We start from the raw sequence: 15,510 nt of genomic DNA on the forward strand, positions 1-15,510 counted from the left end.
TAAATAAATAAATAAGTTAAAATAAATTAAATCCAGATTAAAATTAATCTTATACTTGAAATGTAAAGTAATTTGTTTTAATATGTTTTGTGACAAAAAAATAAAATAATAATTATTTAATTAAAAATTTTATCTTTAACTAGTTGTAATAATCTTTCAAAATTCTATATATTATATAATTATCGGAATTATCATCATAATCATTAACATTCACTGTTACGATAATTACAGACAATTGTAAATTATTATACTAAATCTTTGTATTAAAAAAATTATTTACTTTTTATATTAATACTTTAGTTATTTATTTTTTCCGTTAAAAAAAAATACATATATATTGTTCATAAAATGTACATATGCGACTTGCATGAATACTCATATTGTTTTACTACAATAAGATTGGATCGTTCCATCAGCTCATTGATCCATGGAGACCTTTAATATTTTCTATCGCACTTGAAATTCTCGTAAAAAGATGTGACAGGAAATTACTGTCAGGTCGGATTTGTTTAAACAAGTATCAAATCAATAGAAGAAAACTTTTCTACGTGCGTTTATGTGAAAGTAATGCGTGAAAAGAGATGAATTGCGAGAGTAACAATTCGCACGCAAGAAAGATTTCATTGCTCATTGTTCAGGAGATAACAAGCGGATTCTATTTGATGACAATTACTCATCGGAAATCAATACGTCGACGACTTTCTGCGAGAAATTAAAGTAAATTGTTTTCAATAACGTTACGTAAGGTGATTAATGGAACACTAAATTATGCTGTTCTTTTTAATTCTTATGTACTTTCCCGGTATTCTGGAATTGCCTAGAATTTATTCAAATGAACAATTAACAATTACAATTTTTAATCAATGATCAGTTAACTGATCAGTTTTCTAATCATGATTATCATATATTCTATATATATAGAAAATTAAAAACTCTTCTTAACTCTCTTAAAAGTTAAGTTTTAATTTCTGATGTAAAATGAGGAATTAGAAGAAAATTAAATCTCCACTTTTAACTGCTAAAAAGAATTTTTAATCTTCTCTTTTATACTCTATTCTCATTATTAGTACTAATAGAAAATGTTTAAAAGAAAATCTGCAAGTGTCAGTAGATGATGAAGTACTTAGCTATCGAAAATCATATCAAAATCGATGTCAGAAAATCTTTGCTTTTAATCTCTATGCCTCCCACGCGATCAACTCACAAGGATAGATGCAAATCCTACATCACTCTCCCTGAAGGTAAACCTGGGCCAATCGTACAGTATCGAGAGGATGGCCAAAGTGAGGGAGAGGGTGCAAAGGTTTAGAGCAGAGCAGCTCGCAGGAGCAGTAATATCGATCGATCCGGAGTGGAGCTCGACAGGTCTCGGTTTCCTAATGCGTGGGAGAGAAAGAGAGAGAGAGAGGGGAGAGAGAGAGAGAGAGAGAGAGAGAGAGAGAGAGAGAGAGAGAACGGAAACGAGGAGAGAGTGTCGAGCAGGGTTGAGTTCTCCGGAGAGGTGAAGAGGGCATGTAGCAAAAGCTATCCTATAATCAGACAGACAGGCCGATCAGCTGCCCGGGCACAGATCGCTCTCGCGCTACTCGATTAGTCTTTCACATACACTTATCTTTATTCATTCGCCTGTGTTTATTTGCCTTTGGCCTTCTTTCTTATTTTCTTTTCGGTCTTGTACCCTTTTTTATTTTCTTCTTATGTTCTTTCTTCCGGATTCCTTTCCTCTTGCAATTGTGGCTCGGATCTGTCACTCATCGGCCTTGAAATAAGTATAGTGACAGTGCAAATTTGACCTTGGCGAGTTACACTGTTAAAGCTAACAGGTAGGTCAGTACTGTCGGCGGTTATCAACTATATGATAACCGGCGTTGCTCAACTTGTTCTCGGAGTACTTAAGCGGATATAAATATGAACGTACGGATTTTGGATGATAAAGACTGATAAGTATTATTTCAAATCGAAATTCATGGATGACTGATTTGTTCATTTTTAAATTAGTCATCATTCAATTTTAATGTTAGTCTAAGTGATTCTTTGTCTGAAATCGGAATTAAAAAATGACAAAAAGAATGTAAATTTTATAAAGTTAAAGTTGATGAATCTGAACTTTAACCCAATAGATTAATTTGGAAAAAATATAGAGCTGTCTTTCTTTAATGTTGAAGAGTTTTTGATATGTTGTTAAACAGAGAGAGAAAGAATATAAAAAAGACACATGTCTTTTTATTATATAATTGCATTTTCAATTAACGTGCATGTTTGAATGTGCAAAGCTTTTTTATCTATTCTTGTATATCTTTTTTTATTGATATTTTTTTAGTATCTGTTTACATTATTATACCGATATATTCTACGCTAAATTATCGAATATATAAATGATATTAAACATGTAATTATTCGTCATCAGAATGCTAATTTAAAAGTCCTAAATCAACCATAAAGCAATTAAAATTCGATTACATAATTAATTTTTTGCATTTGATTTCTAAAAAAACGATATTTGTAAGGTTGATACATAAATACATAATTAAATTTGTGCGAGATTCACTCTGGATTTAAAATCCCAATAAACGCGCACAATTGTTTGTAGTTTATTTTTCTTTGGCGAATAAGACAAAAACGCAATTTTTGTTTAATTCAATCAAAGAAAAAAGTTTTACCGTTTACATGTGTATGTATTAATTGCGTGATTGAATGAGTATGCATTTATGTAGTGTTAATGCAATAATAATGATTAGAGTATGCATAATTTTTGTTTAGCAGTGTACAATAATTTTAAACATAGAGATAATAAAAATGGGCGCGAATACATCGCTCGTAAGAAAGTAATTTTCTTGTAGTCTTTACGATAAATGAAGATAGGCTTTTATGTTCAATGATAGAATTTAAAGCTAAATCAGTAATGTAATCAGTGACAAAATAGTATTCAATGAAAAAACTTATACACAAGACAAAAAATGAATACGTAAAAAGTTTGCTCACCAAAGAAAATTAATAATTTACATTGAATTTTTGAGCGCGACTTGGTAACCATGAGAAAACGAAGAAATAATTAATATCACGGAGACCATATCAAAAGATCATATGTTTAAAGAATGGAAGAAACATCTTCAAGATTACGTCCTTACATGGATTGGGACGTAAGTAAAATTCACGTTAACTTAATAAATATTTTTACAGATAGTATATCGCGCGGACAAGTATATCGTGTGAAAGCGTTTAAAATTGTTAAGTATTATTAAAATATAGTTGTCGATTTTTTTTTTAGAACGAGAATAAATATTCAATAGCGAATAGTCAAGCACCCTTGCAGAGTGGCGAAGACGAACACTCGAAACGCGGAACCTGGACAGGAAAATTCGATTTTCTTTTGTCTCTTTTGGGATATAGCGTGGGCCTCGGAAATGTCTGGAGATTTCCGTATCTTTGCTACTCGAATGGCGGCGGTGCTTTCCTGATACCATTCATCGTGATGCTCATCACCGCCGGATGGCCTCTTATGTTCATAGAACTTTCCTTAGGTGATTAAAGAAATCAATGGAACATTTTGAGATTCATAGTACTATTTGCGCTGTCATGACATATATGTACAAATATATATATATATGTATATATATATATATATATATATATATACTGTTTTTTATTCTGCAGGACAGTATGCTAGTCTCGGACCGGTGGCGGTTTACGAACAGTTTTGTCCTTTGTTTCGTGGCTTAGGATATGGAATGGTTCTCGTTAGTTCCATTGTCATGCTCTATTATAATTTAATTATTGCCTGGACACTGTATTACATATTTGCCTCAGTCAATGGTAAATAATAATGTTAATACGTATATTCTGTGCATCATCTGATTTATTGATTGATAAAAAAGTAAAATTTGAACAGCTGTTTATAAATAACACTTTGCGAGGCATACTAAAAATAGAAATTACTGTTTTTTTCAAAGAATTATTCAAATCAACAAATTGTGCGCAGGCGATTGGGAGTTACCCTGGAGCAAATGCGAGAAGAAATGGAGCACCGAGGATTGCTTTATGCCGGACGTTGCCGAGACTTGTGTCTCTCAAAATGCTTCTTACTTCAAAGGAAAATGCCTCAATTCAACTCAAATGACTGCGATGGGTCTGATCATCGAAAATATAACTGGCGCTATCAGAAAACCGCCATCCGAGGAATATTTTCAGTAATAACATACGTCATATAGATCGATGTTTTTTAATTGCGCTTTGTTCAATCTATTATTACGGGTCTTGTTAGTTTAATAATTTAATAATTTAATAAGTTTTTAATAATTAAAATTTTAATTTTTTTATTGATGAAAACAATTATAATTTTAATGTAAAAGTAATTTGCAATATTATATATTGAATAACAATATTATATATTGTATAACTTTCTTCTGTCTTCAACATGTATATGTTGTGAAGAGTAATAATTTTAAATAAGAAATAAAAGACAGAATATTTCTTTGCGTCTAGCAATCATGTTTTGGGGATCAGCAGTGGAATCGAAGAAACTGGATCAATTCGACCGTCTATTGCAATTAGCCTCTTTTTGGCGTGGTTCATTGTGTTTCTTTGTTTGAGCAAAGGTGTGCAAAGCTCAGGCAAAGTCGTATACTTCACTGCTCTTTTTCCGTATGTTGTTCTGGTATGTTCACAATTTTAACGTATGTGATATTAATTTAGTGTATTTTAAATAAATAAATTTCTTTTTTATAGATTGCCCTTTTTATTCGTGGAATTTTACTTCCTGGTGCTAAGGAGGGTATACTTTTCTATCTAACTCCTGATTGGAGAAGACTCACATCCACCAAAGTATGGGGAGATGCTGCCGTTCAGACTTTCTTCGCTTTGAGTCCAGCCTGGGGCGGCCTGATCACTTTGAGTTCTTATAATAAATTCACTAACAATTGCTACAAAGACTCCTTAATCGTGGCGATAAGTAATATCGCGACTTCCTTTTTTGCCGGCCTGGTGATCTTTTCGGTAATCGGCTTCCTTGCTCACGAGCTCGACGTACCAGTGGCGTCGGTGGTAGATGAAGGCCCTGGGTTGGCGTTTATAGTTTATCCAGAGGTGATTATTGATTTTAGTCTTCGATCAAATCAATCTTGCATTTTTTTTCATCGATTTTCAACATCATTCTTGTTGTCAAAAACAGAATAATTAGACAAATACATTTTCTCATCGATTTATACTGGTAGGCGTTCGAGTATATGTTTCAGGATCACCGACGATTCTTTGCATGACTATGCGTAGATTGTAGCTCGTCTGCCGGTCGCACCCATCTGGTCGCTGCTATTCTTCATCATGCTGCTCACTTTGGGCCTTGATTCACAGTTCGCTCTCATGGAGACCGTCACTACAGCAATACTTGATAGTGTTCCATCATTGAGAAGCTACAAAGTTTGGGTCGTCCTAGGAGTTGCGATGTTCGGATATGCTGGTGGTATCATTTTCACGACCAATGTAAGTTTAAATTTACTTTAACAACTTCATTTCATTGATGTAGAATTGATTTTTAATATATTATTACGAAAACTGTCTTTATCTTTTTAGGCTGGCATGTATTGGCTGCAATTAATGGATAAGCACGCGGCAAATTCGTCCGTTTTGTTGATCGCCGTAATCGAATGTGTTATTGTGGCATGGTTGTATGGTGCGGATCGCTTTTTGGACGATGTTCAACAGATGATCGGACCTCGAAGCCGTTTATGGAGATTATTCTGGAAATGGATGTGGAAGTTTGTCACGCCCGCGGCATTGTTCTTTATTCTTTCTTTTAATTGGGTGGTGTACAAAGAGATCAAGTATGGAGCTTACATTTATCCGATATGGGCAGACACATTGGGTTATCTTATTGGTAGACTTCCCGTTTTTGTAATTATCGGATTATTTATGGTAAGTTGAGATGTTCTTCTTAACTAATAACACAACACATTGACGAATATTATACGAAAAATTATGAATGCAGGATCAGCTAAAGGGACGACGTTGGCGATCATCTTACGATAATGATGATAAAGATGATAACGATGATGAGGATGAGGATGAAGATGACGATGATGAGTTTAATAAGGAATCTTGCCAAAAAGCGGAGAAAGAAAAGGGCAAAGATAAGAGAAAGAACATATGGAACCGTATAAAGATATTGATGCAGCCAACATCCAAGTGGAGACCAGCGTCGCAAAATTCTTTAACGCCTTTCAGAACTTTGACGACTTCGTTAGGTAACGATTCTTTATTAACTCAAATGACAATGATTTTCAACGTTGAATTATAATGCTTATAACATTAATATCTTGAAGCAACCTCAGAAGCGTATGACTCTGTGCAAGATACGATTATTTTGATGAATGGTCAGCCGATGATGCAACCATCCAGCGTTATTCCATCTGCTCAGAAACTCCCCGGACCATCGATTCTTAAAAATTCTAGCAAAACCGATTTGATTACCTCTCAGCAAGTGTGACATGACGTTCGTTTTACGTCCGATGATGATACCTCAATAGAATCATGCTGAAGATACAATATGCCCAACATAAAGTAAGCTTATTTTGACATGAATAAGCATTCTTATAATGTCGACAAATATATTTTGTCAATCGATTGATGCAAATTATCTTTTATTATTTGATTCGATTTATAGGAAGTATAAAATTTTGAATTTTCATAAATTCGAGTTTTATTAAAAATTGTATAACTTTTATTGGGCATGATTTTCACGATCGATTGCATTCAAGAAATGAAGGAAATGTATATTTTTTAACTATACAGTTTACTAATATTTGTAAAAAAAATCCTTTATTCTTTTATGATAAATTAAAATTGCAATACTTTGTACTGATAAAGAAGAACATTTATCAAGTAATGTCTTGATATTGACAGCGGAGCTTAAATAAATTATCGATATTAAATTTTTAATGGCCAAGGGATGTTACTAAATGTAAAATTGTCAGTACTTAAAAAAAGTTGGAAAGGATTGTAAAAAGTGACATATAGACAGTATTATTATTTTAAAGAATAATATAGAACAAATATTTTATTTTATTATTTTGTCTACTAAATATAATGAAAAGTATTACATACGAAAAAATTATTGTTTCACGATAGAAAAATATTTATTTTTGAAAATTGGACTGTTTTCATTGTGAAGAAAATATATATTACATGTATATACGTGAAAACACGTTTATAATTACATTTCGCAAATAGAACAAAAAAATTAAAGAAAAAGTAGGCAGTGTGAAAAGATAAAAAGAAGTCAAGATATACTCGATGTATATTTCTTGATAATTGTAAATATAAGTGTCTAGAGATATTTTGTAGATAAATACTGTACTTCTTGTAGATATAGATTGTTCAAAGAGAGAATTAGATATTAGATATTATAGATACATATCTCTTTGACGTGAAAGACATTCAGGGAATAAATTAGACATTTTGGATACGATAAAGAAAACGATAACAAGAAGTACCTACAAGGAAAATTGCGAGACCTATTGTAACTTATAGAGAAGGAAGTATAGACTCATCAATGAATAATAATTCATAACGAAAAAATCGTGATTTTTTATTTTTATGCAAAGTATTTCTTGGATAATTTCAAGCTGATAATCTAGCAGATGATTTGTGTCTCAACTAACATCTTGATAACTTTTTCAAGGAAAACTCGGAATAAGTGGAAAACTTTGTAAGTAAAAAGAGTGGCCTTAGTTCTCTGAAAGAAATTTTGCATATGAAGACACGAATATCTATAATATCTATGTGCCAATTATCCCAAGCGTATCTTGCTTGGAATAATCTTCACTTTTATCGCGTAATACGCCACATCAGAAAGTCAGTGTATACTAATCTTTGCACTTTCATTTTGAGTGCAAGATATTTTTGAAATTTTTATCCTGTTTGAATCTTACAAACTAAATGGATCATAAGTCGCTTAATGCCTAGAAATTGGCAATTGACAAATCGGACATCAAAAACTTTTATTCATAACGAGAATCAAAAATACTACAAAATTAGGAATTCAAAGACTTTAGTGATAGAGATAATACTTTTTAGTGATGGAGATAGTGAATGTAAATGGTTCGAAAACTAAAGAAATTTATGACGATTTTTAAACTATTGTAAATAATGCACGGATTGTAGAATTGAACGTATATACATACTGTCACGTATTTGAGATATTAGCGAGCTTAAAGCAAAAAAAAATGAGATGAGACAAATTTATTTTAGTAAGTCATGTTTTAAGACCGCAAAATTGAGAAATTAGAGCCAATGTCATCTTGTAAAAGTGCCGTTAGATATACACATATGACTGTTTTCCTCCTCGACAAATGCTTGATCAAGCCAGTTGAATGTTCAATAACTTTAATGTTTTTTGCAGATCATGCATTGGTTAACTAATGTGACGCGACTTCCCACACAATGATAGTAAAAGTATACCTCACTGTATGAAATAATGACAATTAATATAATGTTTAGTCACTGTTGCTGGTTTCCTATCGGTCAAGAGAGATGATTGACTGTTCTAATAATAAGTAAGATTATATAAGAGCAGTAACGCATAACGAATCGTGATAATATGGTGATGACACGATATCAATATCAAATCAGATAACAATCAACAAATTAATTATTTCAGAAATATATAATATATAATTTCTTCAAACACGTCACCACGTTGTGATATTTACCTTTCGATAATATCAAGTAAACATTTTTTAAAAAATTAGAAGAAATAGATAGAACAGCTAAAAGTTTTATTTTGCGGTACAGTCATACTGAATACTTAAGAATCTGTCATCGCAGTAATGGTTACGGTTCTAATGTTGTTACAAACAACTAGTAGAGCGAACAGTACAAATTAATGTGTCCTAGTTGCAGCATCTGATAGGAAAAAGATGCTTTCTTTTAGGGGAAGCCTCTTTTCTTCGTGAAAGAAAATTAATGGAAAAGGAAATTTTTTTCTCAAAAGTATTTGCGGTAGATTCGCGTAAGAGGAAAGTATTTTTTTATATAAATAACGGTGGCAATATTATCATTAGAACAAATATGTCTGCAAAAAAAATAATTTTATTGTAGAACTAAAGATGATATTTTAGTTGTGTCTTAATGCTGAACGGCGTACAATCAGGATACAATTAATAAGATGCCTTGAATGTGTACATATATATATATGTATATATATATATATATATATATATATATATATATATATACACACACATTTACACATACATACGCACACACGCACACGCACGCACACACGCACGCGCACACACAGAGCATTAGGAGAGAGACTTATACAATATGAAGAAAGATAGAAATAATTATATCGTACATATGTCTTGAATAGATTACAAAGAACATATGCATATGTTGACGTATTGCTTCATAATTTAAGTAGTCTGTTTAAAATTAAAAAAAAATAGAGAGAATTGGGTTCTCTCAAAAGATGAAAGTTATTAACAATAGTTTAGAATAATGATTGCGTGTTAATATATATGTGAGTTATATATATATTATGTATCCATACAGTACAGAATTTGCAGCAATATCGCTGCAATAACGCTGCAATATTGCTGCAACTTTTGTGCTATAGGGGTATAAAGATATTGAAAAATATCAAATAAATATGTTGTGTTATTATATATGTACATTGGGTTATAAAAAAATATATATATATATGTTACAAACACATCCACAAACATACTTACATATGCATGCGTGCGCATATGTGTAAATTTGTGATGAGCAATAAACATATGTTGTGTGTCATCAATAAAGTGTTGATATACATAGCCATTAGATCTCCATTGGCTTTCAATTGATTTCTAATACGACACCTCCTTCTTCAATTCATACAAACAACATCCCTGAAGGGACCGACAAGGTATAACATTCAAATAACTGGGATTAATTCTACAATCTTTGGCTTTTCACCGTTCCGTTGAATATTTTACAAGAACTGCGTCGAGAATAATTAAGTCATTCGCCGAAACTAAACTTCATAACCGTTAGTCCTTCAAGCAAAACTTAATCAGTTTAATAATTTCGAAGGCAATTTAATTTTCACTAATCGATTGAGTAAGCATTTTACTTCTGGATTGCAACTTTCGTACGTCTTTCGTTCGCGTTTCGATGTCATTAAATCTTCTTTTAGATCTCTGTCAGACTTTGTCGAGAGGCCTTACGAATCGCTCGAAGGTGGTCCAAATACGACTCTGCACCTCGAAACGGTGCCGAGTATCGGTTTCAAGAGTATGAAGAAGCCCGCAAAGAACAGCGACGCGAACGTCAAGTCTCTTCCGGTGCTGGTACCACCGGAGTTAAACCACCAATGGGTGTAAATTCCTGTGATGAGGGTAGCCAATAAAAGAATGGTTATGCTGATGCCACTGCAAGCGTGAGCAACCTTGATGAGCACCGGCCTTATACGTGGATATATCCAGACAGTGTTGTTCGCCAGGACTCCGAAAGTAGCGGTCAGGAAGGATAATATAATCGTTGTTAAGCCCAGTTGCGAGTGAGTTGTTGCAAAATGGGATCTATTATAGTTGACTTTGTTAACAATGATGATAATAAAACCGATCCCGATTAGGGTCAGGCCAATTGTGTGTAGAATCCAATGTATTGTCACTCTGTTACGCCTGGGTAGCTTCCAAGCGATGTATGCTTCACCGGAGACGCTGAAGACAGCCTCTGTGATTAGAAGACCGACCTTCGCCACGAGATGGAGAAATATTAAATTTTTATACAATCTTGGAATAAAAAGATTAAACGCTTCGTTTAATCATTAGACTTTAACTGATTATTGTTATCGTGATAAAAATACATCTATAACAACAAATTAATTGACTAGAAATTAAATTGACTGTTTCGGTTTTTCTGAAATATTTCAGAGGTTTTCTTTTATTTTTGTTCTATACTTACCCCAACAGACATACAAATCGGATGCCAAGAGAAGAAATTGTAATTCCCAAAGGCAATTACCAAGATATAGATCACCGGAGCCACGAGTAGAAAATGCGTCAGTATTGAGAAGCCGAATGTTATGGCGCTCGGCGGCCCTTTGTTACTTTCGTTACTCATGTCGAGAAGGAAGCGATGATATCTCTTTGATACCTGATATAATAAAAAGAGATTTTCATTGTTAAATTCGTAATCTCAAACTATACTCAATTTGAGTTATCTTTAATTCTATAGATCGCTACTGCTTCTACTCTATGTGTCATTAATTGAACTAAAACAATGTTAAACAATTTAATTTCGAGAAAATGTATTAAATTAGACTCTCAAATTTAGTTTATTATTTACTAAGATAATATGAATGTTGCCTATCAAGTAGGTAATTAACTTTCCATAAAAATAGATTGATTTACATTTTGACACACATGAAAGTTAAAAAAACATACAATTAAATAAGTATTTAAAAATTAAAATTAAGCAGCAAGATATTTTAAGATATTTAATAAAATATTTTTATAAATTTCTCCTGTCACATTTTACTTAGAATTTTCGTATAATATTATTCTACTAAATATTTTATATATTCCCTGTATCCCATATTCCTATTATGTGAGAAGAGGAAAGGTTTTTTAGGAGTCGCTGCAGTCAGGGTCCGGAAGAAGTCCAACCCAGCACTGCTGGGTAAGCGTAAAGTTCTATGGATGCTGTCTATCTTTTTACGTAATTCCTTGTAATTATTATGAAGCTCTGAATGTACGATGCGTGATTCATCTTTAATTGTACGATGCGATTTCTTGCGTCTTCCAACATATCTATCTTTCAGTCTTGTTATCTCAATTTACGCGCTTGAATTTTATATTTGTACATGTATGCGATTACTCGATCAAGTATATATAAATAAAAAAAAATAAATCATATGTATTTATAAATATAAATGATAAATTTTTTATCGCACGTATAAAGCTTACTAGTTCTGGAACACACATATCTCTCATGTTATGTTTTATTACAGAGGAAGATATTAAATGATTTCCGCTACAACTGGAATTTATATTTTAAACAGTAATTTAAAATAATATTTAAAATATTATGATGCAAAGATATTTACAAGATATAATTTGCACGGTGTTAAATTAACAAAAGGAGTTACTTACAAAAAATATTATTATTCCTTACAATTAAATAAACCATACGCAGTAAAACCAAACGAATGTTATTAAACAAGAAAGATCGAGGCATTAGTTAAGCGATAAAATTCAGACCCTCATAACAATTCGTTTCGTTAATGACTTGATAACCAACGATAAGAAATGCTCGTTGAACAACGCAAACATGTCACTCAATCCGTAGAATATTGCGGAATGTAAAAGTATATTTATAGTGCATTCCAATGATTATGTAAATGTCAAAATTGCAACAATAATTGCAAAAAAAAAACAATTTCTAAAAAATTTCTTTTTAGTGGAATTCTATTTAAAGAATATTACGTTAAAATTATTACCTTTAAATTATTTTTATTTATATGAAATAAAAAATTCATTAGACACTCTTTTTTCAAGAACAAATATTATTAAAGATAATAAATTTTTCTTTATTAAAAAATTTACATTTTTTTTTGGCATTATTAGGAATGAAAAATCTTTTTCTCTAAAAGGATCAGTATTAAAAGGATCAGCATTCATAAAAATTATTTATAGAAAAGTCTTTTAGTTGCATCATAATATGTTTTATTTTTAAATCAATGTGATAAAAAATAAATAACAAATGATATTAAATTAATACATATCTATTATAACAATAATTTTTTACTTTAATTCTAAATAGCGTGTTATCTACACAACAAATATTTATTTTGAATTCACACAACAAATATTATACCTCGAATTTACATAAAAAATATTTATCTCGAAATGATACATATTTTAGATATCTGTACTTTTCACATTATTTCTATTTACACGTGATATTATTTCATGTGACCTTATTATGAGAAATCTTGTATGTACGAGTATATGTATATAAAAAGTGTCACAAATATTATTTCAATTATATTCTTTATGCAAATTTAAAGTCAATATTTTTTAAATAAAATTCTACAAGTAATAATTGTTTGTACTTTCCGTTATTAAATTTATATGATGTATCCTTAATTAATTAATTTTATATCAATGAACTTAATTAATTAATTTTGTACTAGCAGCGTTAATTAATCAATTAATCATTCAACGTTAATTAAATAATTAAACATCTCTTTTAATATATAATTTACTTAACATTAAACGAAGAATATTATATGTATAGTTTGCTCGTATTTACTAACATGTTTGAAAATTTCTTTGGTTTAGTGATCAATCACAATTATCAACTTCGACAATAAAGTAATTAAAAGTAAATACTCGAGCGAAACATCAAGTATACATAGCGTGATGTTATGTCATTAGTCAATCTAATTAATCTTCTTCCTCTCTCTTCTTTTTTAAAACAAGTACTACAATAATATATATACTACAATAATAAACAGTAATATATATTATATTTACCATGATGTTTGACACAATAAGGACCAAAGTCACGCTTATGCTACAACAATTCTTACGAGAAAGTCACCGAACGATAACTTGGTTGACTCACCGCGTAAACACCGTTCGACTGCTACATAAAGTTGTCGCCAGCCTTAAAAGAGGAAGCTTCGTAAAAAAAAAGGACCAAACAGGAATCCTCTCTCCAGCCGTTTCGATCGGTGGAGCAGCTAATCGAGTAACACACGCGCGCAATCGCGTTCGTGACGTGACTGAGCGTCTGGAATATGGCGATCTAGGCTGTGGATCCATGGATCATTATCGTGGCGTCGCTGGCCGATGAGGAAACATCGCGGTCGGCCTTGCAGTGTCGGAGCGTATGGCGTTGCCGGACCAATCGCCTAGATAGAAAACACTTGATGAAATCATAGCCCTTCGTTCTGTTACTCGGGAAGAAAAATTTCCCTGAAATTCTCTTTACTCCTTGATGCCTGAATTTTCTGGCGAGCCGATCGAATGGAACGGCGTCGAATGGGAAAATCGTGGAAAATCATGTTACACGTCCGTCGGGCCCGAAAAAGAGGCGGTTCGATGTTGCGGCCTTGGTACGAGCGGCCGCAACGCACGCACACTTTTCGATCGCGTAAGCGCTGGTAAGGCGCAAGTATGCACGCTCCATAAATTTACAAGGCATCCGCATAATGCAGCCAAAGAAAACCGAGAGAGAACTCGCGCGGGAAATGCTTTATAACTCCTCATTATCTGACGTATCTTGAAACTTTTTTGCGAAGTTAAAAGGAAGAAAGAGAAAAAAAATCTTTTCTCCGGAGTATCTTCTCGCAATAACACTTTTACTACCTCTTTCATGAGAAAGATTTATTACATCTATAAAATTTAATTATGCATTTAGCGATTAAAATGATTTCTCTCGCGTTTTTTGAACGTTTATATATAGTTTTATTGCAACTCCTTACTAGAAATGTATGCAATTTTCTTAGACACCTATCCAGTTATTATCTGATATTATGTATTATTTTTATTAGTCGTAACAATACTGCGTAGGAAATGGACAAAAACCTGTTTAGTACCAACAGATTATTATTAAAATATTGTATAATCCATTTAGTCCTGTTTCTGTTCAATAAAAAGATTCAGATTTTGCGCATCTTTTGTCCGCAGTAATTGCACACAAAGCCGTTACATCTTGATTGGAATTTTAAGTAGTTTTATTTCTCAGTTGCTAGTCAAAGTTAATATAACTATCCAGTAATTGTTTAAAAAATGCATGAAATTTTTAAATGTCTCAGTAATCAGACATTTAATACTTATATCCAAACATTTATACAAAAACTTTATATTTATTTACATTAATATTAATCTCACAAATGTTTTTTTTTAAATATAATATTTTAATTTAATTGTAATCTTTAAATACAATTAATTATAATATTGTAAAAAAAAAGTATTTGAGAGAGATTAATAATAATAAATTCTATCTAAATATCCGAATATATATAGATATTAAATATATGTCTAGTCACTGAGAAGTTTATCTTATCAGGGCTCTCGTACATAGTTTATATACAATACTTTTAAAAATAATAGATCGTATGTATTTGTGCTATTTTTTTAAATTTACCGATGTCGTGAGCAACTAGTTAGGAACACAATTAGAGATCATCCGATAATGTATTGCTATCTAGAATGGAACATGACTTGTGTTTATTGAGAATTAATGCGCTTTGAATGATAATGTTCTTCTTTTTCTTTGATTCAAGCAGGTTAAATGTATTCTTTCCTTTGTTTAACTTCTCTATAACTAGCTGGTCAATAAATAACACTTCTTAAATCTGCGCGAATAAGGACGTTAAGGTTTGTGTGTGTGTGTGTGTGTGTGTGTGAGACACTTGTTACCATAATATATAATGTTTCACATCAGAGAATGATTTCTTTTTTTTTGTTTAATGTGTAACACAATTACAGAAAGCCATCTGACAGAATCGAGCAGCGTCAC

The 15,510-nt window shown here is 31.8% G+C and overlaps 2 protein-coding genes across 5 annotated transcripts; one reads left to right on the plus strand and one right to left on the minus strand.

Annotated features, from left to right (window-relative positions):
* Window positions 1–229: 229 nt before the first annotated feature.
* Window positions 230–9,816, plus strand: LOC105151734 (sodium- and chloride-dependent glycine transporter 1). Of its 3 annotated transcripts, none has more exons than XM_087402934.1 (11): window positions 230–1,823; window positions 3,018–3,140; window positions 3,269–3,521; window positions 3,655–3,813; window positions 3,980–4,187; window positions 4,483–4,654; window positions 4,726–5,082; window positions 5,266–5,475; window positions 5,566–5,907; window positions 5,981–6,236; window positions 6,315–9,816. In XM_087402934.1, the coding sequence occupies exons 2-11, from the start codon at window positions 3,096–3,098 to the stop codon at window positions 6,476–6,478; spliced, it is 2,166 nt and encodes a 721-aa protein (XP_087259060.1). In that variant the 5' UTR covers window positions 230–1,823; window positions 3,018–3,095; the 3' UTR covers window positions 6,479–9,816. The 3 variants fall into 3 exon arrangements, with proteins under 3 accessions (XP_087259060.1, XP_087259062.1, XP_087259061.1); XM_087402936.1 differs by having other exon boundaries at window positions 5,347–5,475; XM_087402935.1 differs by having other exon boundaries at window positions 3,095–3,140.
* Window positions 9,360–15,501, minus strand: LOC105151735 (transmembrane reductase CYB561D2). Of its 2 annotated transcripts, none has more exons than XM_087402951.1 (4): window positions 15,411–15,501; window positions 13,609–13,897; window positions 10,942–11,133; window positions 9,360–10,729 (listed from the first exon to the last, which is right to left on the minus strand). In XM_087402951.1, exons 3-4 carry the CDS (start codon window positions 11,098–11,100, stop codon window positions 10,199–10,201), a joined length of 690 nt encoding a protein of 229 aa, XP_087259077.1. In that variant the 5' UTR covers window positions 11,101–11,133; window positions 13,609–13,897; window positions 15,411–15,501; the 3' UTR covers window positions 9,360–10,198. The 2 variants fall into 2 exon arrangements, with proteins under 2 accessions (XP_087259077.1, XP_011063913.1); XM_011065611.2 differs by lacking the exon at window positions 15,411–15,501 and adding an exon at window positions 15,136–15,209.
* Window positions 15,502–15,510: the final 9 nt, after the last annotated feature.

This window comes from Acromyrmex echinatior, chromosome 2 (assembly GCF_024713525.1).
Source record: "Acromyrmex echinatior isolate Ae372 chromosome 2, ASM2471352v2, whole genome shotgun sequence".
NCBI classification, from domain to species: Eukaryota; Metazoa; Arthropoda; class Insecta; order Hymenoptera; family Formicidae; genus Acromyrmex; species Acromyrmex echinatior.

Bases quoted from the DNA above. Each gene is read 5' to 3' on its own strand.
- LOC105151734 (XM_087402934.1), top strand. From the start codon at position 3,096: ATGGAAGAAACATCTTCAAGATTACGTCCTTACATGGATTGGGAC. The intron at 3,522-3,654 runs GTGATTAAAGAA...TTTATTCTGCAG, and splicing joins GTTCATAGAACTTTCCTTAG to GACAGTATGCTAGTCTCGGA. The intron at 5,083-5,265 runs GTGATTATTGAT...GACTATGCGTAG, and splicing joins CGTTTATAGTTTATCCAGAG to ATTGTAGCTCGTCTGCCGGT.
- LOC105151735 (XM_087402951.1), bottom strand. From the start codon at position 11,100: ATGAGTAACGAAAGTAACAAAGGGCCGCCGAGCGCCATAACATTCGGC. The intron at 10,730-10,941 runs GTAAGTATAGAA...CTCGTGGCGAAG, and splicing joins CGATTTGTATGTCTGTTGGG to GTCGGTCTTCTAATCACAGA.